The 24,720-nt window shown below is 40.0% G+C and overlaps 1 protein-coding gene across 1 annotated transcript in view; it reads left to right on the top strand.

The window, feature by feature from the left end:
• Window positions 1-24,100, top strand: part of CUBN (cubilin (intrinsic factor-cobalamin receptor)) — a 149,291-nt gene extending 125,191 nt beyond the window's left edge. Inside the window, 11 exon segments of the mRNA XM_009330547.1 lie at window positions 4,110-4,310; window positions 6,632-6,761; window positions 7,715-7,932; window positions 17,034-17,239; window positions 18,094-18,256; window positions 18,713-18,921; window positions 19,584-19,731; window positions 19,848-20,029; window positions 21,156-21,321; window positions 23,160-23,395; window positions 23,795-24,100. Of these exon segments, the coding sequence (XP_009328822.1) occupies window positions 4,110-4,310; window positions 6,632-6,761; window positions 7,715-7,932; window positions 17,034-17,239; window positions 18,094-18,256; window positions 18,713-18,921; window positions 19,584-19,731; window positions 19,848-20,029; window positions 21,156-21,321; window positions 23,160-23,395; window positions 23,795-23,902 (1,967 nt within the window). The 3' untranslated portion in view covers window positions 23,903-24,100.
• The last annotated feature ends 620 nt before the right edge of the window (window positions 24,101-24,720 follow it).

Below are 24,720 nucleotides of genomic sequence, written 5' to 3'. Positions count from 1 at the left end.
TGCCTTGTGAGCGCCCTCAAGATGAACTGCTCCATAATCTTCCCCGGCACCGAGGTCAGGCTGACAGGCCTGTAGTTCCCCGGATCCTCCTTCCAGCCCTTCTTGTAGATGGGCGTCACATTGGCCAGCCTCCAGTCATCTGGGACCTCCCCTGTTAACCAGGACTGCTGATAGATGATGGAGAGCGGTTTGGCGAGCTCCTCTGCCAGCTCTCTCAGCACCCTCGGGTGGATCCCATCCGGCCCCATAGACTTGTGAGCATCCAGGTGGCGTAGCAGGTTGTTAACTGCTTCCTCTTGGATTATGGGGGGTTCATCCTGCTCGCTGTCCCTGTCTTCCAGCTCAGGGAGCCGAGTACCCTGAGGATAACTGGTCTGCCTGCTAAAAACTGAGGCAAAGAAGGCATTAAGTACCTCAGCCTTTTCCTCATCCTTGGTGACAATGTTCCCCCCTGCATCCAATAAAGGATGGAGATTCTCTTTGGCTCTCTTCTTGTCATTAATATATTTGTAAAAACTTTTTTTGTTGTCTTTAACGACAGTGGCCAGGTTGCGTTCTAGCTGGGCTTTTGCCTTTCTGAAGAAATGAAACAGAATCTATGGCCATAGACAGAGAGATGGAAAGAGGACATTGTTACTAGTGATCAGTTAGGGGCCCAAACTTGGTTGAGGTTTTTATGCAGGCATCATATCAAATAAATGATTTTATGGAGAATAATGAGACTGGACAGAAATTTCTGCTAAATGGAAGCACAAAGGCGTATTTCAAAATGCAATGTAAGGACAACTGAAGTTCTTATCATGTGAACTTTGGAGTCAGGAGTCAATGTATCAATGCTGAGCGGTACCAAAAGATGATAAATAGAGTGCAGATATAGATAACAAAAGGCCTTGAAAGCAAATACACACAATTCAAAGAAAGAGGGATATGTTCATAACGTCAGGCCAAGTAATTGATCTCTCCAGCAGTATTTGGAAGAAAAATTGTCAAGGCTAGAGGAACGAATGGTACTGTATCCATGTTGGAATAATCACTATTTTTTGGGTGAGAGTCATAGGTCTGTGGAAGGATACGAATGAGTTTATCTTAAAGATAATAACTGGAAACACTTGACAATATTTACATCTAGCCTGGATGTGAAGACCTAGAGAGACCCAAATCATAGACATGGACCTAATGAGCGCAGGCAAAATGATGAGGCTCTAAAGAGAGAAGATGCATGGGAAGACTTGAGGGGTGAAAAAAGCTCTCCTATTGAATGGTTTTCCTGAGAGACAGAAATAAGATTTTAGTCTGAACAGAATGAGGCCTGGAAGAGGGAAGTAGAATTATGGGGTCATCGGCATAGAGATAGTAGTTGCATCTGTCCTTGCAAATGAGATTACATAGAGCTAATGTGGAGATAAAGAGAGAAAGACAGGAGAGGCGATGTCTCATTGAATCCTCATGGATGAATTGAAAGGGAGAATACAGTAGTATCAGAAGGATGAACAAAAGCCCTCAGTAGACAAGTTTTATGAAGAAAAACAGTGCTAGCTATGTGGAAAGTGCCTGTCAGCTCAAAGAGGGTGTGGGTCTGACATCTGGCTACGGAAGAAAGATCTCTGGAGACTTGTGCAAGCTGTTCCATTGTAGTGCAAGGGACAGTAATTGGTCTAGAAAAGATCAAAGATTATAGAATTAGAGGAAATAAACCACAGAGAAGAATTGCTGATGATGCGCTGAGTATCTGTAGAGGCTGGAAGTATGACATGAGGAGATAGAATAGAGGAATCTGAAGCTGGGGATTATGTACAGAATAATGCATTTTAGTATGGTGAGAAATTAAGGAAAAGTGTAAACAAGTGGTGAGTTACAGGATAGAGATCAAACAATCATCAATCCTGCCAGGATTCATGGGTCATAAACGATATTGGCCCGAACAATGAGGTTTCAAAGCTAGAAATTAAGCCTTTTGCTCACAGTCCCTCGTCAACCATCTTATTCTTTCCAGTGCAGCAGTTCGAAACAACTTGTGATGGGTATTGTGGACCTTTGCTTTGCTGAGAAATCCATTTCACTTCATGCATTTCTCCAAAGTGTTTCCAGAAAGGAACCTGAGTTTCTTTCTCAAATCTTTTCCATTCTGAAATTGCACTTGTCTCTGTTTCTTTTTTATTCCTTTCTTTGTATTTTAAAATTGATTATGTTTTTTAATTGTATCACATTATCAAGTATTTTCATAATAGAGTAGGACATGAAGAATAGTTTTAATTAATTATTTTATAATTAACAGTGTAATGAGTTATCTGGTGTGGCTGGTTGTTTTCAGCTTAGTTACTCTTATTAGAGTCAGACTAGTACCGTATTACCCTACCGGCATAATTTTAAAACATGTTAGAATACATTGTCTTCATTGAGAGAGAAAGAATTTTAAAATTAAAACTCCAGAGAAGTTCTAAAATATATCTGGCTGCTGGGAAGACTCCGTTGTTCTTGTGAAATAGAAGTATCACTCCATTCCTATTTGTCATGCTGTTCAATACGAGTCATCCTGTTTCCTACAACACTAGGAAGCAGCTTGTTTTGACTGGACAATCTGCAGAAATCACTCCTCTACAATGGTAGGCTCAGTGCCTCTCCTGTTAAATTTAGATAAATCCTGATTAATCCATCGCAGTTTAAGTAACTGCCCCATTGCTGCTAATACATTGCTAAACATGATAACTTAACCTCAATAAACATGTGGCACCCCAGCTTCCATTATGCTTGTAAATGATGAAGAAAAAGGCAAAGAAAACACTAAGTTGCTCTTTAAGCCTAACAACTAATGGAGCTTGGTTTTCAGTAGATGTGTACTGTTTTTCACTGACAGCATTAATCCAGCTTCCTTGCATAACCCATGTGGCTCCCTTCCTGCTCCCACATGATACCCAACCTCTCTAGCTCCCACCATACATCCCTTGGTGGTACCACCCCGGGTACCACTAACTTCTCCCCGTGCCCGTGGCTCCCAGCTGGCTCTGAGCTCCTAGGGGGCTCAGCAGATCTCTGCCCGAACTCACAGCCCTTATGCTTGAAAGCACAGCTTGTCCTTCTTTGGGGACATTCCTCTGGCACTCTAACTCAGCCACTGACCTTCATGAAACTTATATGAACTTAATTCATTTGAGATCTCTCATCTCAGTTGAATCTGGTTGCAAATGGCAAGGTGGCTAGAAAGTCAGGAAGGTAGGGCAGAGAGTCAGAGAGGATGGCTTGATCCTCCAGAAAACTAACTGCAAATGAGAAACTAAAAACCAATGGGAAAAAAAAATGTAGAATGCTGCATTCCCCATTTCTGTGTTTCTTAATGCTTCTGAATGGGCAGCTTTTCACTCATCCTAATATCCTAATATCTGTACTGATTTGCCCCCTAAAACAGATTGCTTCTGAAAATCGTATTGTTTCTTTTCCTATTGCTCAGCCATCTCCAAATCTCCACTGACTGCTACAGTTACAGCATTTCACTGGCAAACCACAAGGTTAAATTTACATTTTTTTGTCTTCTGAGCTAAGCTGAACAATCTGGGTTTTGGTACTCCAAAGTTTGAGGGAAGTCAGAGAGAAGAAGTCAGGTCTGAAACATGTTAGTGTATGGACTATTTTTTCATTTTCCCAAATTCTCACTCTTAATGATTTAAAATTACCTGCACTGAGTGCTGATTTCTACATTAGGGGAGAGAAATACCAGGTAGTTGGTTGCCTGTAACAGTAGGTGCATTGCTTTGATCTGCAGAGGAGATCCATGCTTTTGTCAGTTCCTCTCAGCTCCTCATATATGGTGTTCAATCAACTATGAACTCCCAAGAACTCAAGGGGCCTGAAGCCTTTTCCAGATGATAGGATGTGTTGAATGAGACCAGTCTGATGTCTTACATACAAGGTCTCTTTGCCTTTTTCTGCCTCAGTTTTTCTGCATGTTAAAAATTGACATTTGCTTCCTCAGCAAGCAAATGAGATCCCGCAATCCTAGAATGGAAAGTAATATAAAATTTAATTCTTATCCTGTGTGAGGTCTATATACTTGCATCTCAGTAAATCACACAGAAAATATGCTGCTAACACTTCTGCATTATACGTCCATGCAGCCCCAGCACTCTTGAGCAGAATTTGTCTTTATGATGGAGTAAGCATCTACAGTGGGACCAGGGTTACCCTGCATCCTCTCATCACGCTCTGTGGTAATGAGCTCCCTGCCCCATTCAGCGTCTTTGGACCTATGCTGCTCAACTTCTACACCGACTCCCACATTACAGGCTTTGGATTCCAGGCAAGATACAGAGCAATTGGTGAGTAGCCACTGTCCTGTGCTTTAGGTGGTGGAAATATTTCGGCTGGATAATGGTTCAGTGTAAGAAACATTGTACTTCATTTCGGGAGTACCTTAGATGGGTGGAGATGGTTCATGTTCCGTCTGCACTTGCCCAAAAGAGCTCTCATGACCAGGACATGGCACTGTTTGGTGTGTGTTGTCTCTGACTGATGTGTTATCTCACAGTTCTCATTTCAAGACACTACGTGGGACCAAGTCAGGAACTGAAACACTTTTTCTTTGCCGTAGAAAAGAAATGCAACCCATTTTGGCAGGGTTTTTTTTGGTTTTTTGGTTTTGTTTTTTACAGTGTTTAAGGAGAAACATCACCTGTTTATTTAACTGAGTTCATTTAAAAGATTTTATCACATACAGGAGAATGGTCTGATTCTGTTACACTAAAACTACATTATACAACATAGGAACCAGAACAGTATATTTAAATGGACCCAGCTATATGCCTCCATTTGATGATGCTTTTGCAGTGCCAGGTATTAATGTAAATAAAATTCGGGATCTAGATATATTTTTATTTTTTAATAAATATTTTCACCAAAACGTTTTGTCATTCATATGAGATCTCTTTTGCTTTAAAGAGGAAATATGTATTAGAAAAAGAAGTTTCCAACTGAGTTTGGAATTTACATCTGCACAAATGTAAATATCCCAAAAGATTAATTTTATTTTCAAAACCAACTTTAGTATTTTCAAGTTTTATCTTGTAGAGACAGTACTTTGATTTTTGAAAACTATTTCATTTTCTAACTGCAGAGAGAAGTGCGAGTTCTTAACTTTGGTATTTCCCTTAACGCATTCCTCATGTTCAAAGTCACAGCAAAAAGCACAAGGCTGAATTCTTTATAGAAAATGAATGGCCTAATACAGATAAGACAGAGGACACTGAGAAACGACAATGTGCAGTTACTCATGGAAAAGACCTTCGTAACTCACTCAAGTCAGTTGCTGCTATCTGACTTGTGACTTCTGACATTTGAGAAACATGACTGCAGCCTTCCTAGCTTGTTGTTGTATACAAAGCAGATTCTAGCAATTAACATTCCTCTTCCCTCTAGTTGTATTGTTTTCTGAAAAAAATCCGAAAATGGCTTCCTCCTCCTAGTGTAGAATAATGCTGATTCTTTATCCTCCTGGCTCCTGTCCTTTATCTGCCAGTGCTCCAGGCCGCCAGCCTGAGCGCAGCTGAGGAGCCACAGGCTGTGTATCCAGCAGCACCCTGTATGGGACTGCCGCTGTTAAGATCATGGCCTGGGCAATGGCATGTCCTTTAAAACATGAAAAGCTGTGTTTTTAATGTGGCTTTAAGCTATTTATCAACAGGACGCAGGGAAACGTTTTTTGCCAAGTTAAGATTATAAAATAAAGGCTGAAGCTAACAATGGAGATTAGAGTTGGTTTTATAATAGTTTTTGTCCCCTCAAGCACTGAAGCTGGGAACAAACATTAGCCACATCCTGGCCTCATCAGCATCCATGGCGTGAAACCCTAGGAAGCCAAGCAATGCCTTTAGTTCACAGCTGCGTAGTTTAACTCGCTACTCAGCCAGAGAGCAAGTATGCAGTCCTCCATCTCAGCCACCCCCCACTGCTGGTGAGTCCCAGCACAAGGCGAGGTGGGGAACAGTCCCCAGGACTAGTGACACCTGGGGATTCCTCTCTGCCTTTCCGCACAGAACAAATGCTACAGTAACACCCCAGCCTTAACAGGAGGTGGAGGGATGATGACACACTGTGTACAGTTATTCCAGAAAAGTCAGGGGCAGGGCTATGTGTGCAATTGTGGCTGCTTTTGTGTCAGTGCCAAACTTCCAGAGGCTTCCATGGGGCCAGGATTTGGATGAGGGAATTTCTTTGCCCACATATCAGCCAGGTTTCTCTTGGCAAGCTAGAACGGGTACAGGGCTCCTCCAGATACACCTGACACCCTGCTGCACAGGACACCTTCCCCATCCCGCTGCTCCCTGGTCCTACTGCAGCACACTTGAAATCAGGCTCAATCTTTTACTGCACAAACACGGAGCCATTGCAATTTGGTATGGACTAGTAACAACCTGTTACTTCAATACTGACTCTAGTCTTCCACTGCAGAGCACAACTTGATACACATCTCTGATTTAACAGTTCTAGGCATGACAGTGAAGACTGCTCCTAATTTATCAAGGGCTTTTCTTTCCTTATGCTGAAAAGAGGACTAACACGAGCTCCTGCAAGAAATAAGAGAATTAGGAGCAAACTGGTATTCAGACAGTAACCACCCTTTTTTTTTCTGTTTCCCCTACAGCTTGTGGTGGCATTTTCAATGGCTCTGTTGGTGTTATCAGCAGTCCAGCCCATTCGGTTTTTGATTATCACAACAACATGAACTGCTCATACTACATCACAGTTGGAAATGGCAAAGTAGTGGCCCTCAAGTATGTAATCCAAGTTCAGCTTGTCATCGAGGGGGTAGGGAGGTCTCTGATTCCAATTAAAGAAAGACAGCTATTATTGACAATTTTCTCTCTATCTTTCCTTTTCCAAGGGGAAAGCTGAACTAAAATGAGAAATGACTACTGAAGCCCCCTTTATCAACTTCAGGCTCCCTTACATCTTTCTTTGTAACTTGTTATGTGCAAAACATCACCACAATTGTAACTTCCCACTTCGGTTAGGAAGAGGGCTAAGAAATTGTAAAAATGCAGCTCATGCTCCTGGTTAAATTCTGTCAGCCTTTGAGGAGTTATAAGACTCCTGTGAGTTGATATAAAAAAAAAAAATTCTTTTAGAAGGCTGGTACTCACTTTACAGACCAAGTAATAATACCCACCCAGAAAGAGTATACTTCTGAGCGTGTGCTGTCCTGCCTAAAAGAGGGATATGGCTGCCACAAAGTCTTGCCGCTGAGAAATTAAAAGATAGATACAGTCTTCTGTCATATATATGCTGATTGTGAATTAAGAGAACATTTCCCAACTAAGTGGAAATGTTGGGAAATAGCTGGGCTGCACTCTGAGCCTGCATGTTATATGCCCCCCATATGCCCAAGGAAACTGCAGGCTGAGCAATTTGCAGAAGTGAGAGAGTGTATGTTTGCACAGGGGAGATTTGCTACTTCACAGAAAGTGGAGGTGTGCTGACAGCTTGCCTTGCAAGAGGCCCAGTGCATGAGGATCACTATTTCTTTGAGGCTGGTTGGCTGGAATGTTTTGCCATGGAGTTAATAGTTCTGCTTGCTTGTTCCTGAAGAGAAACCTTTTGTGGTATCTGTCTGTGTATGGCTTTGGCTGTTGCTATTACTTGGACCTTTCCTCAAGCACTAAAAACACACATAACACAGGAATAGAAATGAAAATGTGATACCTAAAGCTCCAAATGTATTTTACAGATTCAACAGCTTCCAGCTTGAAATATCTCCCTCCTGCTACAAAGATTATGTGGCTGTATATGATGGCTCAGATACCCATGCTCCTCTCCTTGGGAAATTCTGTGGCTCAGAACTGCCTCTGAATATTAAGAGCTCCAGTAATAACTTGTTCCTGGTGTTTAACACTGACTTCTTTGGAGCAGACAGGGGATGGAAAGCATCTTTCAGGGAGACCTTAGGTAAGAATATTATCAGGCTCATAACCCCAAGAATCTGCTGGTAAGTAATTTCCTTTGGTGAGGAGTGGTTATGGTCTCACTCACTAGGGGTGCTGAAAGCAGAAGAATGTTTCTGATTTTGTAAAAATTGAGTGAACTAAGCTAAATACTAGGCTTATGGGATCCCTGCATTCCAGCCCTGGTTCTGAACTGATCCCTTTTGTTCTTTGCTAACCTTTTCCTGCCTCTCTGAAGGCACAGACAGTTCTTGGGTGACTGAAGGTTTAGCAGCACCCAAAGGCCTCTCTTTTGAAGGAAATCTGGAAATACCCAAGGAGTTTCATTGTTCTGTAGTCAAAGGTTGGTGGTGCACTAAAGATGCCTCCTTTTCATCTACCCTCAATTTCCATTTCCTTGCAGTTCACCTCACACCTTTTTAAAAACTAAAGTATAAAGTTCAGTTAAGATTGGGGTTCCCCCTCAGGCACCATTGTGCTGATCTCTACTCATTTTGGGGATCAATCTGGTTAGATGGCCATAAAATATGGGGATATTAAGAAGGCACTGGATCTTAAATGTTTTGATGGACACAACAGTCAGGGGCAAAGCTTGATTATTGCCTTAAAAAAAGGTTTAAGCCCAGTAGTGTGTTTTTAAGATCAAGGTATAAAAGGAATTTTTTACCTTCTTATAACATCTGAATTGTTTAGGGATGATAAGCAACAAATGATTATTACATGTAAATTGATTTCATGTCATCGCTACTAGTTTCCTGTGTAATTAACTCAATGTTTTTGTAATCTAGAAAGAAGTAATTGTCCGGTTTACAAAGCTGGAACTCAGACAGATCAGAATGAAAGGCTTTTGTGGCAGAACAAACATAGTCTTCTGCTGAGTCATTGAATGCCCAAGCCCTAGCCAGTGACTTTCTCTGATACAGTCTGAGAAAGTATTTACAGATAAGGAAAATAACTGGTTCTACAGGCTTTGCCAAGAAAAATATTCCCACAGAACCTCATGGTCATTACTATTATTAACTCTTTCTTTGCTTCATTCTAAGTAATTGCTACAGGAATCTTTTAAGACCACTCTTGTGGACTGTTATTTCAAGTAACATAATGTTGCTTCATGTGTTGCTGTCTTTAAACTGTTAGGTATCAGTTGTCAGAGATCCCCCGCAGCCTGGGCTCGTGTTTCTAGGGTGAGATCATCAGGAACTCCCCAAGCTCGTACTCTTCCTGTTGGCATATAGTCAATTTTTTTAGCCACTGACTTTAGATTTATTTGTGCAACTTGCCAGAGATTCTGCTTAAGCACACAACCGAACACAAGCCAAGCTCTTCAAGTCAGTATCAAGCCTGATTATTTCCTAGAGTGAGGAGAAGCTTTTTATGAATAAACTTTGACATCTATTAGGCTAATTGTTGGAGAGACATTTCTGCAGGCTCCCAAGGAAAGGGAGGTTGTCATGTTGCAGGAGTTACTCAGGAGCAATGGAGTTGCAAGTTCGAAAAGATGGCCATGCGGAGATGTGGGTTGTGTGACGAAGAGCCCATGGTGGTGAGATGCTTAATGGTAGGTCTTCTTTCTCCGCTGTGGGAAACAAGCCACAGGGACTAAACCACACAGCTGTTAGGAAGGATCCTGAGAGTCCCATGCTAGTACAGAATGGCCAAAAAGTAGAAAAGTATATCATAAAAGGAAAACATGAGTCACAGTCCTATAAACGTTTCCAGTTTGACTTGTCTGAAAAATAGAGCCAGGAAAATCTGTGACACATCTTTGTACTATGAGGTCTAAGATTCTGCTTCAAATGAAAGAGAATAAAACCATGAAGGTCTAAAAGCCTGTTATTCTAAATGGTGCTTTAGAGAAGCTCCCTCATGTCTGTCAAAAGATAAACCCATGTGGTTTTGTAAGAGTACAAATGCTATCAGATGACAATTAATAATGATAAATCTCTTGGATAAGGAAGATGGTATCTGTAGAGAAACAAGAAGCCTCATTCTCTGTTGGATGACAATGAGCGCATTATTCTGTAGTTACCCTAGGGAAGCACAGCTGGATAACGTAATTATTGCTTTCTGTTTAATGTTGTGAGTGACCCTGATTATGTATTGGAAAGAAGCAAGCAGAAACAGCACACTCATTTGTAGCAAACTAAACTATTTCCTTTCCTCACAAGCTCTTCCAATTTCTTTTCTGATCAGGCTTCTCTCAGGGGTACTGCCAAAATCCAGGGTTATCCGTTCTCTCTCTTGTGAATTTTATTAGTAGGGAGTCCATCTGATAACCATTGGAGGGAGGGAGGAGAGAAGATGAAGTAGAAAACTCACAGAAGCCTAGCAAGACCGACAGTAACCAGGCATTCAAAGAGTTAAACCCTGAAATTTCTGTAGAAAAACATGCTCTGTTTTAATTAAAACAATTTGTTTACATCACTGATACTGCACCCACTAGAATGTTTAAGGTCCTCCCAACTAGTCAGAAAAGGGAGACTAACAGAAAGTATGAAATAGTAGTAATTTGACAGTACAGCAAACCTTTTTGTCAAATTTCTTTTATTTCACCATGCTACCCCATACACTGCGCAATATAATGAATGCTAAGTGCACATTTCACAAGCAGCATTCTTTGTCATAATCGACTTTGTGTTATGGTGCATTTGAGGCAGGGGAACATATGGCCCTTGTTGGTGCAGTTCAGATGGTTTATAATTTCACTGTCTCTGCTGCTAAGTTTGGACACTTACTGGCCTCATTTTTGGAATCAGTGGACATGCTCTCAGGCTGAGCTGGTGAGCTGGGCTGACTGGAGGATCCCAGCCTGCTCCAAGTGTTAGATTTGTGGAACGAAAGACTCCTCTTACCTTAGTTACCACTGACCTTTTTTCTGCCTTTGTTTTCAGTCTGTAAAATGAGAATTATACCTCCTTTCCACAGCGAGTGTGTGCTCCTCTAGGCAATCAATAAAAGGATGAGAAGAGATAAATCAATACCAGCTTAAGACATTTGGTTACATGAGATGTCCCTGTGAAGGAAGGAAAGCTAAGATCTCTCCCCAGAGAATGAGGTCTGCGTGTACTGAGCTTGTGACTCGGCCAAAGATCTCCTGATTATCTCTCCAGCTCTAAGGGGAGACCTGAGCTTTTCAGTTGACCCTGGCTGGCAGGGATGGAGCCTGCACATACCCCTGCCATCACTGCTGTGATAGCAGGGACTTTGTGCTTTGGTGATAAATGGAGCTTCTGCTTATTCCCATCCAGCAGTGGGGTGACCCTCTCACCCCAATTTGTGATCCTTCTGAGGCTTATGATATAAAGGCTAAGAAGACGTATAAGGGTTGGGTTTTTTTCTTATTTTTAAGGAGTCAGCAACCCCTGTTGGGAGATGTAGCTATGACCTTATTAACAGCACATCATTTTCGCTTGGCAGTTTTCTGTGCTCGTGTACATAACCCCATTGTGTCAGTAATGAAAAATATATCGCATTCTAAACCATCGGAGAATGGTCTAGGAGTTTTCTGAAAGGCAGGTCTGCTCATGGGGGCTGCCTGAGGAAGCCACATGAATTTACAAGACGCAAAGTGCTACATGTGGTTAGATAAGTGGGTTGAGTCAGAAAGCTCTTCCTGAGCTTTCTTCGTACAATACAGGCAAAACTGAAATGGAGTTGGGACAGTGGGGAAGGTGGGATGGAAGACAGCAGGAAGACTGCTTGCTTTTTCTCTACAGCCCTAAATCCTGCTCAACTTCAAGCTGTAGCCAGCTCTTTCCCCTTCCCTTTTTTATACTATTTCTTATGAGCATGCAGAAGAAATTCACATTTATACTTTGTGAAAGAGCACTGTGGTGTACTGTATTAATAACAATATCATCCCTTGTTTGCATTACCTTGGGGCTTACGAGCTCATGGGCCGCGATTCCACTGTGCTAGGCACTGCACAGGCAGAATAAAGCAACAATCCTCTGTCACAAAGAGATTATGATTTAAACACAAGATGAGGAAAACCAGATGGATATAGACAGGCAAGAAGAATAGGGTGGCAGCAATGAGAAAATTAGTGATGTAGGCTCTAAGGCAGAAGAAACGTCTCCAAAACCTTTGGCAGCCATTAGACTGTTGGAATATGAAGTCCTTAAACACCCTGTCCTCTGCATTGTCCTCAGTTTGCCCAGTTTTTCCCTCCAGGATCCCTCCATCCTTTTATTCAAATGAGCATTTCTATTGAATGAATATTAATCATTTTACATAGGAAAAAAAATCATAAACGAGTAGAGTTTAGAAGAAAAATGGTTGGAAAAAGGAATCTTCCCTGATATACCATAAAAATGCATTAATAGGCAATTTACACAAATAAATTAGTATGCATATCATAGAAATAGATGATAATCTCTATGCTTTTCTTCCTGACAAAATGATCTGTAACTTACCTGATAAATCACCCAGAGGTATCTGCCTTCCCTTATTTGATTAGCTGTGTATTGAATTACTTGTTTCCTGTTTGGAACACAATACGCTAAGTGTCTATCACTAATGGGTTTACTGTTATGCTCTCCCCTAATGAAATTAAAGTGTACTTTTAAAAAATGGATCCAATAGAACTTTCACAGCATTTTTATGCTATTTTATTTTATCAACAAAAATATTTGCTTAATATAGTTGTAAGTCCAGTTCTGCTCTGCAGACTGAAAGCTTGGCTTACTTTATATTCAGTTTCTAGGTGCAGATTTTCAGCAGTGCTCAGCACGCACAGTTGCTGCGGAGTTTTTTTGGATTGCTCAGAATTGCTGAAAAAAACACCAGTTCTGAATGGGCAATATGAGGTGTAAACTGTTGGTTTGGTTACTCTATTGCATAGGTCAGGGTTACGTGTTCTTTTGTGACTCATTTCTAAATCCTTACACCACCAGCAGTAATTCCTTGCACTGCTGGTGGTAAATAATGTTAGCACCTGCCGTAGGTGGCACCAGGCACCTGTACTGACCACAGCAGTTATGGCCTGTTAAGTGGGAAAGGACTCAGCACAGCTGAATCTCAGGTTTCCTGCAAATTTTTCTCCCTCCAACAAAAATATCTTAGAAGAACATGTCCTTGACTGTGGCATGTGAATGCTGTTGTGTTTTCTCATGCCTTTGGAAAAGCAGCAGTGCCTGGCAGAGATTTCACAGCCCATTAGGACCGGTTTCCAGTGATGTATCTCAAGATATCCAACCTGGTCTTAGAGCCTGGTGCTGCAGAAGGTCTAGCTGAGAAGCAAATTGCTTGAAACTCACAAGTCTTCTTGCAAAAATTTCTTTGTGCTTTTGGTTCACACAATTTTTTACCAAATATATAACATATTAATATTACACATTTCGGATTCATTACATTGTCATGGCTTAACTATGATTAGCTTAATCTATTAAAATAATGAATAAATTGTGGCTAATAATATTTTTTCTTGATCTTATTATAGTCTATGAAAATAAGAACATCCATACAAGCTCAGAATATATGTTCATAAGTCACAATTCCTAGACTGTTTCTAAATGTATTTGGGGGCTCAAATATAAAAATATGCATAAGCGTGAAATCTGACTAAATTTAGAAAGCACTTGCAGTGTTGAAATACATCTCTTCAATATCTCTGAAAAGAATACAACTGTTGAGCTAAGGGATAGTCTACAAATGCCTCTCAGAAATGTCAATTATTTAATGTCTGTAACATTTCTTCTCCCAAAGCAAAATAAATAGAACTGGTTTGCATACTCAAACTGAACAGACAAGAAAAGAGGTAGACTTTTAAATAAGAAATTTCTGACTGATCTGAAAAAATGAGGTTGAAAATAATTTTCAGAAACAGTGATTAAACATAACTTTGTAGGTGACTAAACAGTTGTCGTGGTTTAACCTCAGCTGGCCACTGAGCAAATGGCTGTGCTTCGAAGGCAGGCACCTTCAAAGATTCATCTTCATCTTCGGTCCATATCTAGAGGATGTAACTCTTAACAGAGAAACATGTGCTTGCTCTCTGCTGTAATTATTTTTATTTGCCATAGGGAACCTTCAGTTCCTTCTTTTCTGAATGGTCTTTCAGCCTTTTAGTTTCATTAATGCTTCCCACCAAAAGCAATTAGTGATGACAGTGTGTGCCCTAGTTCTTCTCATAGTTTGTGTTCTCTGGCAAGCTGTTTATGAGGAGGACAAGATTGCAATCTGATTTATGATGATCTTATGATTTTTATTTTAAATAAGAAACTGGAGACTGAAACAACACAGTAAACCATGTAGTCAATCCATCTGCCCCCACACAAATTGTTCTATAAGGTACATTTCTCCTTATTTTTATCAAGTTTAGCTTTTACTATCTAGGAGGCTATTCTACAAATTAACAGACTTCTTAGTCCCACATTTTGCCTAAATTTTAGCTAAAATTTTCCTGGCTGTGTTAGCCAACGATAAATATCATTCCGTCAGCGATCACTAGCAGGCTGGATGGCTACTATTTGGCCTTCTATTCAGAAGTGGTGCTGATTTTTAAAATTATGAGTTGTGTCCTGCCTAAAATGCAGTGCAATAGTGTTTCTCTTAGAGTGAGTTCCCTCCTGTTAAGCGGTTGGTTCTTCATTTACCTGTGGGTGTTTCCTAGATCTACACAGCTGCACTATTCTGTAACTTTTAGTGGCTTCAATCAGATTTAACATTGATTAGTACTGAAAAACACCAAGATAGATAGATTTTTCAACAAGGGCTGCTCTTTATTTGGCTTGATGCAGGGCTACTTGATATCTAGTTGGCTTCCAGTCTAGCCATTATTTATAACGTACTGTCCTGTAAGCATTTGACTCAACCACGGCTGAGCAGGCTAAGCATTGTGAAAGCTAATGATGAAACCTCATCTTTACTAACTGTAAATCATACTCTCAGTTATTTATCTCCCCTTAGATGCTACTACTGGGTACGCTAGCTAGAATTAATTTTCTGATAATGAGGATTTCACCTGTTTCTCTGTCGGGTCCATCTTATGTGCTGTACACACACACAGCTTACCCACATCTGTCTCTTTTGTCATCTGAGCTGTCTACAGCTGCACAGCTAGCAGTGAAATGCACCATTCCAAAGGTGCATTTGATATCAAAAAAAAAGGACAATCCAACAGCACTGAGAGCTTTCCTGTTGCATGGCTCAGTGGCAATTCCCTGATTCCAGTTGCAATCGTCTGACTGGCATCTCTGCAACTCTAACCCTGAAAAGGGTGAAGGGGAGCTTTGTAAGGTCTCTGACCCGTGTATCACTACAGACTCAATATTGCAGGGCTGGATGCTCAGACTGTGATCTATGCCTAATGATTATGCTTAATGTTATGTTTAGTAGATGGTGTCTGAAATGCTGATCAGGAAGTGGCTCCAATGAGTTGTTTCAGGGGGACTGAATAAATCATGCAGAAGGGTGAACCCAGAGAAAGATATAGCAAAACTGCCCTCTTAGGGCCCAGGCACCCTCCTGTCTGACATTTTCCTCCTTCCTAGATTATTTGTAAGAACGTGATTTATTGCTCGCATTTCCCCTACTGTTGTTCTCGGCTTCTGCAGTGGCATTGGAATGAATGCTAACAGTTTTCCAAGTTTCTGACTTCATTAACAGCCCACAAAACTGGACTAGAGTCTATTAATTCCTGACTTTTTCACTTTGTAATAAGTTTCTTCTGTTCACTTTTAGCTATAGCAAAAGCTTAAATCTCATGTTATTAAGACTTTGGTTTTAAGCAAACTTCTTTTCAGGGTGGGGTTTTTCCGGCTTGGGTTAGTAGAGCAGGATGACATTTAGCCTTAGTCACTCTGGTTTAACCATTACAGTCCTGCAAGACGGGGCTGTCTCCAACCCCGGGTCACTGACGCAATCCTGATACTTGGATGCTGATTTTTCACCAGACTGATCTTTCGCAATACTGTAGCTCAAGTAGAGCGCAGTTTTATATAACTGGAAATATATCAGTGTGTCAAGGTTAAGTTACTGCATGTCAGCCAGACGGGCATATTTTACACACGCAGATGAAATTCTGAAACTCCGCTCATGTTGCTTAGCCACAGCTGTAGCTTCTTTTATTATCTAATTCTCCTAAAAGTATTTGCTGTGGGAGACAGCAGGCTGCTCAGAGTTACTGCTTTGCTCTGTGCAGTTTACAAAAACCCTCTCAGACTCAAAAGCAAGAGTATGAACCATACTTTATTTGAATTCCTGAATTAAACAAGTGGCCAGGAAACCCCACAGAGACTGGGGAAGGAAGCATAAAGTAAATAAATTGGTCAGATTTGCTAGCCCAGTCCAACCTCTGGAAATCAAACTATAAAAAAAAAGAGAAGTAACAAAAAAAATCCCTTCAGATATTCTGTATTTTTTGCTTGTTTGTAATTAGACACAATAAAAGGGTTCTGATCGTCTAATAACTGCTTTTCTCCAAAAGTGATTTTTTTCAATGTGACTGAAAACATTATAGGGTTCAAATTTCCACAGCGAGTAACTACAGTAAGGGACTTAGCTCTGTACGTGGAATCCAAATGAAAAGCAGCCTGCTTTTCAGAGGGGTTGTAAGTTCCCACCATGCAGAACGCTTCCAGAAGTAAGGCCCTTTTAGCTAGATTCCTGGATATGAGTCTGGGTCCCAGTGTCAGGCTGCCAAATTCAATCCCCCCAGAACGAGGTCGTATTGCCAAAATAAGCAACTTAATTTTTAGCTAGTTTTTCAAAGTCAACGACCCAGTGCCCCCTACTGTCCAAGTACTCTTACTAGGAGGTAAGAATTACATTGAAAGGCCTTCTAACCACTGTTCTTCTATTTAATGTCTGTCCTCTGTCTTCTTACAGTCCCTTTTAAAAAATCTGTTGCTACATTTTCAAAGTGGGTACTGATTTTATATTCAACAGAAGGCATGAGCCTTTCTTAATTCACTCTGCCAACTCTAATGGTGATTCGTATCTAACGCTGTTTGTGTTGAAAGCCTTTTAATCATTCAGATAGTTCTTGTGAGACAGGACAGTAAAATTCTGTAGCACAGAAAAAGCTGCTGGCTTGACATTAAAGATCTGAAGATTAAATAAACGCCAGGAATTGCTTTTAAAAGGCTTCTGCTTCTTCAACAGGACCTCAGAATGGCTGTGGTGGTTACTTGACAAATTCAGCTTATAGCTTTGGCTCTCCAGTCTCCAATGTGACCAGAAGATATGAGAAAAATCTGGACTGTGTATGGATCATAACTGCACCTGTGAACAAACTGATCAACCTCACCTTCACTTCATTCACGCTTGAAGCACAGTCTGTTCAGGCTTGCCGATACGATTATGTCCAAGTAAGATAGCTACGTATTTTAACAAGAATGTATCAGTGAGATAGAATGCATTATCCTCTCCATGAGGCTAAAACTTAATTAATAGAAAATGGTCTTATGAAGAAATTAAATTGCTTAATATAATTACAATTTTTTCGCTGGGTTAGATTACTACCCCAGATGACATCCTGTCTTTTTGGAAACCAGTAAGAGTTTTAACATTGTTATGGGGTCACACTTCTCGTCTTAGACTGCCTATAGAAATGAATATTTATTTCACAGAACAGAAACAAAACAAAACTCAAGCACGTCGAAAGTAAACTTGCAGATTCATTATCATACACAGTTGCTTGAAAGGACTTTAATTTATAAAATTTTGAATACGTAAGTCTTGATGCTCAATGCTCACCTGTGAAAGCTATTTTCTTGGAGATGATGTAGGATAGCAGAATGCTGCTAAACAAGATCCACCAAGGAGTGTTATAGATCCTGTTGAGCACTAGAAATGCTCAATGAAACTAGGAATGAACTCTACATTTTGGTGAATAAAATCTACCTTTCTCATTGAAAAGTGCTTTGAGATTACATATAAAAAAGAAGTCAGAATGCCAAATTAAAATAGAATAAATTTTTTATAGATTTGCTGAGATGGGACCAGAATGTTCCATAATGAGATTTGCACTGTCCAACACAATTAGTTAATACGGCAGTGAATAATTATAGTCATCAAGAACATCCTGTTAAAGCACAAGAGCACCTACTGTGCTTTCAAGTAAAAGAAACTGTAATGTCAGGAGGGGTCAGAGAATTTTATTTCTATTTATTTGTTTGTTGTGCCTAACCTATTAGTGGCTTATATACATTTCTTCTTTCAGCTTTATGATGGGGATAACGAAAATGCCAATTTAGTTGGCACATACTGTGGATCTACAGTGCCAGCTCCTTTTCTTTCTACCCGTAATTCCTTGACTGTGAAATTTATCACAGACAATTCTGTGGAAAAGGAGGGTTTCAATGCTACCTACGCCACAGTGGATCGTAAGTATACATATATATGTAAGCATATATATTGTTGTGACTTTTCTGTGGAAATACATATTTAAATAATAAATCATCAAAATTTGTTTTAGATACAGGGCTTAGGAAGGGGCAAAGACAGCATCTATAAGCAAGCTAAAAGCAGCACTGCTAGACCCCAGTGCAATTCTTTTTGGTCTTGACTGGTTGCAGGGTGGCTGTCAGTCTGGAGTGTGAAACAGGAACACTCACAGACTGTTAACAAATACGCTGATATTATAGGGAACAAACATGTATTTGAGTTTTATGACATACATTGACACAGCATAAGCATGTGTTTTACTTAATTCTTTTTTCTTCTAGAGAGTCACAAGTAAATACAAAAGTATATTGTCCAGTGTAGTTTTGCTCAATAAATATTTTTCCCCAGTTGGAAAAGTTTTCAGTCTATGATGCATTTATTACTGTTTTACACAGGACTATGTGGAGGAATATATAATGCAACTTCTACATCCCTGACTGCAACGTCTCCTAACTTCCCAAATGAATATCCACCATTTACTCTCTGTACTTGGGTCATTGATGCCCCTCCGCAGCAGCAAGTCAGGGTGGTGGTAGAGGCCTTCCACCTCCATTCCAGCCAGGATTGCTCTCAGAACTACCTAGAGCTCCAGGACTCACCAACAGTAAGAAATTCACAGTTGATACTGTTCCCCATTCACATTCAGCTCCCTTTGCTCTTTGTAAAGAGAGAGAAACCCACCATTTGGTAATAGATTTATTGATGATTCTGTGTGAGGGGTATATCCGAAGCATTACGCACTGTGCCCCACTTAAGGTGTGTTAACTGGTACGCAGGCTACATGGAAACACACTATACACACGTTGAATTAGACCTGGTAAGTGTTACACAATTTTTCACAGTTGCATCAAGTAACAGAGCTGCCAAATTTAACACCCAGAAAATAACTGCCCAACAGCAAGTTTTCATAAACTAATTGTACTTCCTCCCATCCAAGAACCACAATAAAAATGACTATTCATGCCAAGAAGAGTGTTTGTAAAAAGCACCAGAAAAAAACCCTGTTTATGTCCTTTGTATTATATTATTCTAAACCTTCTTTCATTGTTTCTTATTTTAGCATGAAAATACCTGTTACATTTGATTTGTTTTTCATAATAATTGAACACAAAATGTTGAGACATTATTAAGTGATTTCCATGAGAACTTTAAAATGCGATTGCATAGCTGGTATAGAAAGTGTTGAGAGATTTATTCATCTCAAGTTCAGTAAGTAGCAAACTGAATTATATCATTAAGTAACTTGTGACATGTATTGAATTCCAGCACAGCCAAGGATCAGTCCATAGATTCTGTGGGACTGAAACTTTTCCAGTCCCTGAATTTTATTCTTACGATCGCACTGCCATCGTGACTTTCAAATCAGATGAATATATGGTTAATAATGGAGTCAGATTTACCTATCAAGCTACAGGTAAGCTTGAAGAAATGTCTAAAAAATCTACCTACCTTTCTCTTTGTTTATTCCATACAGTGAAAAGCAATACGGAGATCTGAAATGCTTACATGTTTCTCGTTTTCTGTCTTAAGGTTGCAGCAGAGAGTATAACCAGCCATTTGGTTACCTGAAGAGCCCTGGCTGGCCTGGTCGTCACCCCAATAATATGGACTGTTCTATCATTCTACAAGCTCCCCGGAATCACACAATTTCTCTCTTTTTCCATGCTTTCAGTTTGGAAGACAGCATCCAGTGTTCACATGATTTCCTAGAGGTATCAAGCAAGTATACATATTTTGTGGGCCCGTGTCAAAATCTGCTGAATTTAAAGGATATTAATAAGTTTGGATCAAGTCTGAGCTGAACTGACATTAGCAACTAATTTGTTGCTACAGTTTTATGGTGAAAGGTACTCAGATGTTAGAGATTGAACAATACACACTATAGTAAGTCCAAAACCAATGAATAAATAGTTTCATTATCAGCTAACTCATCTTTACCTAGCTCTTGTTGATGTTACCCAGTTAACAGGGCAAGCCGGGATAGTTTTCATCCGATATCAGCATCTGTGCATGAACAGAAAGCCATAAATCTGAGTGCTTTCGTTCCAGCAGTAGATTCCATCTGCTTGATATTTTTCTTAAAAAGAATGTTTTTTTCTAAAAAAGCATTTTTTCTTTTAAAAAAAAAAGAGCTCTAGTGACAAGTGTAGGCTACTTGCAGAGGTACTTTGTGTCAATAAAAAGCATATCCTCCTAGACAATCCTCACTCTGTCCTTTCACAGTTGTTGAAGGTTTCTCTATTCACTGGTCAGATGACAAAAATCAGATGTCTGTGGCAGAATCATTATTTAGTTTTCCTTTCATATCCTCTTTACTGTCTCAAGAAATGGATCTAACCACCAGCATTATTTGAGCTCAGAAAAAAAATCAGATTAAATCTGAGCTATGTAATATGATCTGTGTCTTAATGTGACCAGGGAAAAGAGTGGTCTGCAGGGTAAAGAATTAATCTTTTCACCTGGAATATTAACATTTCTTGTGAAAAGTAAAACATGGGCTTGAATTGCAAAAGCACATCTTAGCTACTTAGCTACTCAATTACATTGAGTAATTTTTTCAATCAGGAGATGTACCACAGAATAAAACTTAGCTACCTGTTTCTGGTGATACTTGTTCTGTGCAATTACTTACAGAACTTAGACAGACTAGTTAATGGTCTCTTTTTCCTTCTATAGAGGAATATATAGTAGGAAAAATAACAGTATTAAAATGACAATTATGGTATGCATGCAAGTCACTACATAATTTGTGCTGTGCTTGTATCACTGCGTAATTGTACTGGTGTATAACTGGCATAGGGATTTAATGTTGACAATGGTTTTTTGTGTCCCTTGAAGGTCAGAAATGGGAGTGATGTGCAATCACCACTACTTGGCAGGTTCTGTGGAAATACTGTGCCCAGTCCCATCTTCCCCCAAAATCATGTTGTCTACCTTCGTTTCAAGAGTGATTTTTCAGGGGCTCATGATGGATATGAAATTACTTGGACTTCATCATCAAGTGGTAAGGCTGTAATTACAAAGTAACTCCACTTAGCAATTGTACAGAGGGAAAATACAGCCTGCTCAGTTTGGGCCCTGCCTCATCAACACTTAAGACCTTCCCAAGCACCCATAGTCCACCCTATTCAGTCACTGGAGAAGAGGTAGTTGTTCCTGAAGACCAGTGGGGTGAGATCCATTTTATGTGACGGAAGCAATTCCCTCTCTCTATGTTGACTTTAGCAACCTCAGAGGATATAGTCCACTTAAGATGAAGATCTAGCTCTTTCACTGAGACGTCAGAACATATCAGGAACATCTATCTTTGGACCCACCGAGTGGTGGTGGTGGTGGTGACTCAGCCTACTCCGTTAATAGTCCAGTTGTGATATGCCCTAGGATCTAGGCACTGCTAAGCCTGAAGAGGACTGAAATTTGCCCCAAGAAAATAACCAACTATAATGCTGTGTAGTGACTATATCATAGACACATTCATAAATGGCTTATGAAATGGCACTGAATAGCTGGGTAATAGTTTGTTCATGACAATAAGTTACTGGAAGTAGGAAAGCTCATGGCCAGCTGAAAAGCACTGCAGAATAACCTTACAGTATTCAGTGGCTTGGTTATGAAAAGGCAGATAAAGTTCAGTGTAGGAAAGTGTTGATGAAGAACGTGGGCAAAAAAAGACAATCCTAACTTTGCTTACAAAAATATGGGCTCTGAGTTGACTTACTACTCAGCAACAAGATCTTGGGGGTAAAATAGTCCCATGAAAACAAGAGCTCACTGCTCACTAATAGTCAAGTAGGCTTCCACAATGCTAGGAATCGTTGGGAAAGGAAGAGAGAACAAACAGCCAGCCACTGTATAAATCCATAGTTCACATACAAATTGAATGATGTGCACAGTTCTGGTCTCCTCCTCTTACAAAGAATCCGGTATAACTAAGGGCTCAACATAAAAAATGGCTTCTGTATGAGGTATGCTGAGACTTTTTAATCTGGTTAAGGAACTACTGAGGTCTATGAAATTCAGTGATATCGGATGATAAACAGTGATCAACTGTTCATTGACTTTTCCCATGGAAGAACTAGAGGCCATCAGACAAAGCCAGGAGGTGGTAGGTTCAAACCAAACCAAACCAAACAGTTCTTCACACAGTATGCAGTTAAGCTGTGGAGCTCCTTCCCATAGGATGCTACAAATTTACATGGATTTGAGGGCTACCTGAATAAGTTCATGAAAGACATCTGATAAAGCCTATTAAATACAAAGATGCCATCTTTGAGCTGTGAGCTGAAAATTCTTGGAGACTGTGGAGTAATCTGGGGCGTGATCTGCACATGCTTACTCTTACTCTATAAACTGGCATTTCTCCCAGGGCATCTGCTTCTGCCCACTGTTGGAGACTGAATTTTGGTATAAATGGCCTTTAGTTTACTTACTATGACTATTTTCTCCGAGTTGTTCTCTGTATTTTTCTATCAGATGAGCATTCACTGCTTTTCATTCCAAAGAACAGCCAAAGAGAATTTGTCTCTAGTTGAGTAGTTGGGAACTGAACTGACCAAGGCACGGACTTAAGACTTTGGTTCCTGTTTCAAAGAGATTTTGGGGTTTTGATTTTTAATGTCCAGTGATGGTCTCATGCCCATTGCATATTCTTCTCAGGCTGCTGAAGCTAGAGCCTCAGTTTTGTCTCTTATTGGAATTATGCTTTTACCCACATTCATTGTTCCAGCTCCCAGAGTCTCTCTGTTTTTCAGTGCTACTACTACTACTGTACTCATGTACTACATCATGTAGTTATCTTGTGAAACTAAGCCTTCTAAGCTAATTAACAGTGTCCGTTTCCAGGATGCGGAGGAACATTATACGGCAGCACTGGCTCATTTGCTAGTCCCAGCTACCCTGCAACTTACCACAACAACACTGACTGTGAGTGGGCCATTACCGTGCCCAAGGGACGAATTGTCACAGTGAACTTTGATTTCATCAGCATCGATGACCCAGGGGATTGCAGTAGCAACTATCTGATCCTTTACAACGGGCCAGATGCCAGCTATCCCCCAGCCGGGCCATACTGTGGGATGGTATGTATTCCCTACTGTCTGTAACCCTGTAAGTGGTTAAAATGTATATCTTTACTGTTTCGTATTTAGGATTGTTTCCCCAGTTCTGGCATGAATTCCATACAGATGAGTGGAAGTGAAGGCATAAGGTGTGTGTGGCACCTTAGAAGCCTTCCAATGCAGACCGTACAGTGACATCTAGTGGGAGGCATCATCAAGCTATTTTGCTCTGTATTTAGTTGTATCTGTGATTTAAACATTTGTAGTACCCTGAGGTAGAAACGCAAAAGCAGTATCTAGCACAGACCTGAGGTCCCTTCCAAACTCTGATCCGATTTGTGCCTCAGTTTTAACTCTCTGACTAGCTTTTCCAAAGGATCTTGGTGTTCTATTTTTCATTTCTCTTGTCTTTACTTTTAGGATACAAACATCTCTCCATTTACTGCTACATCTCATCAAGTCTATATAAAATTTCATGCTGAATATGTGACTTTACCATCAGGATTCCAGTTAAGCTGGAGGAGCTAGAACACTGTTTAGGAGAAATATATTACTGTTCCTTGCTCTACTGAAGAGACTTTCGATCATAAAATAAGTTTGAAATCCGGTTATGATAATTGCAACTGAAGTGTAAGGCCTTTTAAAAATTACTGTAAGAAGTGTAGCTGTTACGAATTTAGAGTTCTGTCAGAAAAATGTGATCTCCCATTGCACTGAAAATAAACTATTATCTACCCAAAAGTGAAAATCAGGTTATGCTCGTTTTTGAAACATATTTTTTATATTCTTCTACATAATTTCAAACACTTTGAGTAAATATGCCAAAAAAAGTTTTACATTTAATGCTATAGGAAGTGAATTAGCCAGGATAAAACATAAACACAAAATATTCAACATGAAGTTGATAAGAGGAGCTAAGATACGAAGTTGTCTTTAATTAGTTCTATAGAGTTATGTGGTTTTGTCCGAAGCATCTTTGAAAGCGTTACCTAAACTTTTATTCAAACTACAATAAAATCAGACATTGCTAAAAAATGGCCCGTCCTACTACCATTTACACAGATAACTTTGCTGAAGAACTTTCTGTAATACTGTGGATTGGGTATAAGAACCTGGCTGAATAAGTGCTCAAGCATGCTCTGAAGTTTAACACAGTGAGGACGTGCTGTGGTACTAAATCTTAACCACATCAAGAAGCAACGTCAGGATCATGTTCAATATACACATATACCCGTGGTTATATTTATTGAGTTATATCTTTAAGCTTCAACATCTATTTTACAACTGAATTTATGAAAAACTTGTGAGATTTTTAGTAACCAATTCACCTTCCTAGACAACTTGTA

The sequence above is a fragment of the Pygoscelis adeliae genome, unplaced genomic scaffold (genome assembly GCF_000699105.1).
Source record: "Pygoscelis adeliae isolate BGI_AS28 unplaced genomic scaffold, ASM69910v1 Scaffold27, whole genome shotgun sequence".
Lineage (NCBI taxonomy): Eukaryota > Metazoa > Chordata > Aves > Sphenisciformes > Spheniscidae > Pygoscelis > Pygoscelis adeliae.
Note: the sequence above shows the minus strand (reverse complement) of the source record. Positions and strands in the feature narration are given on the sequence as shown.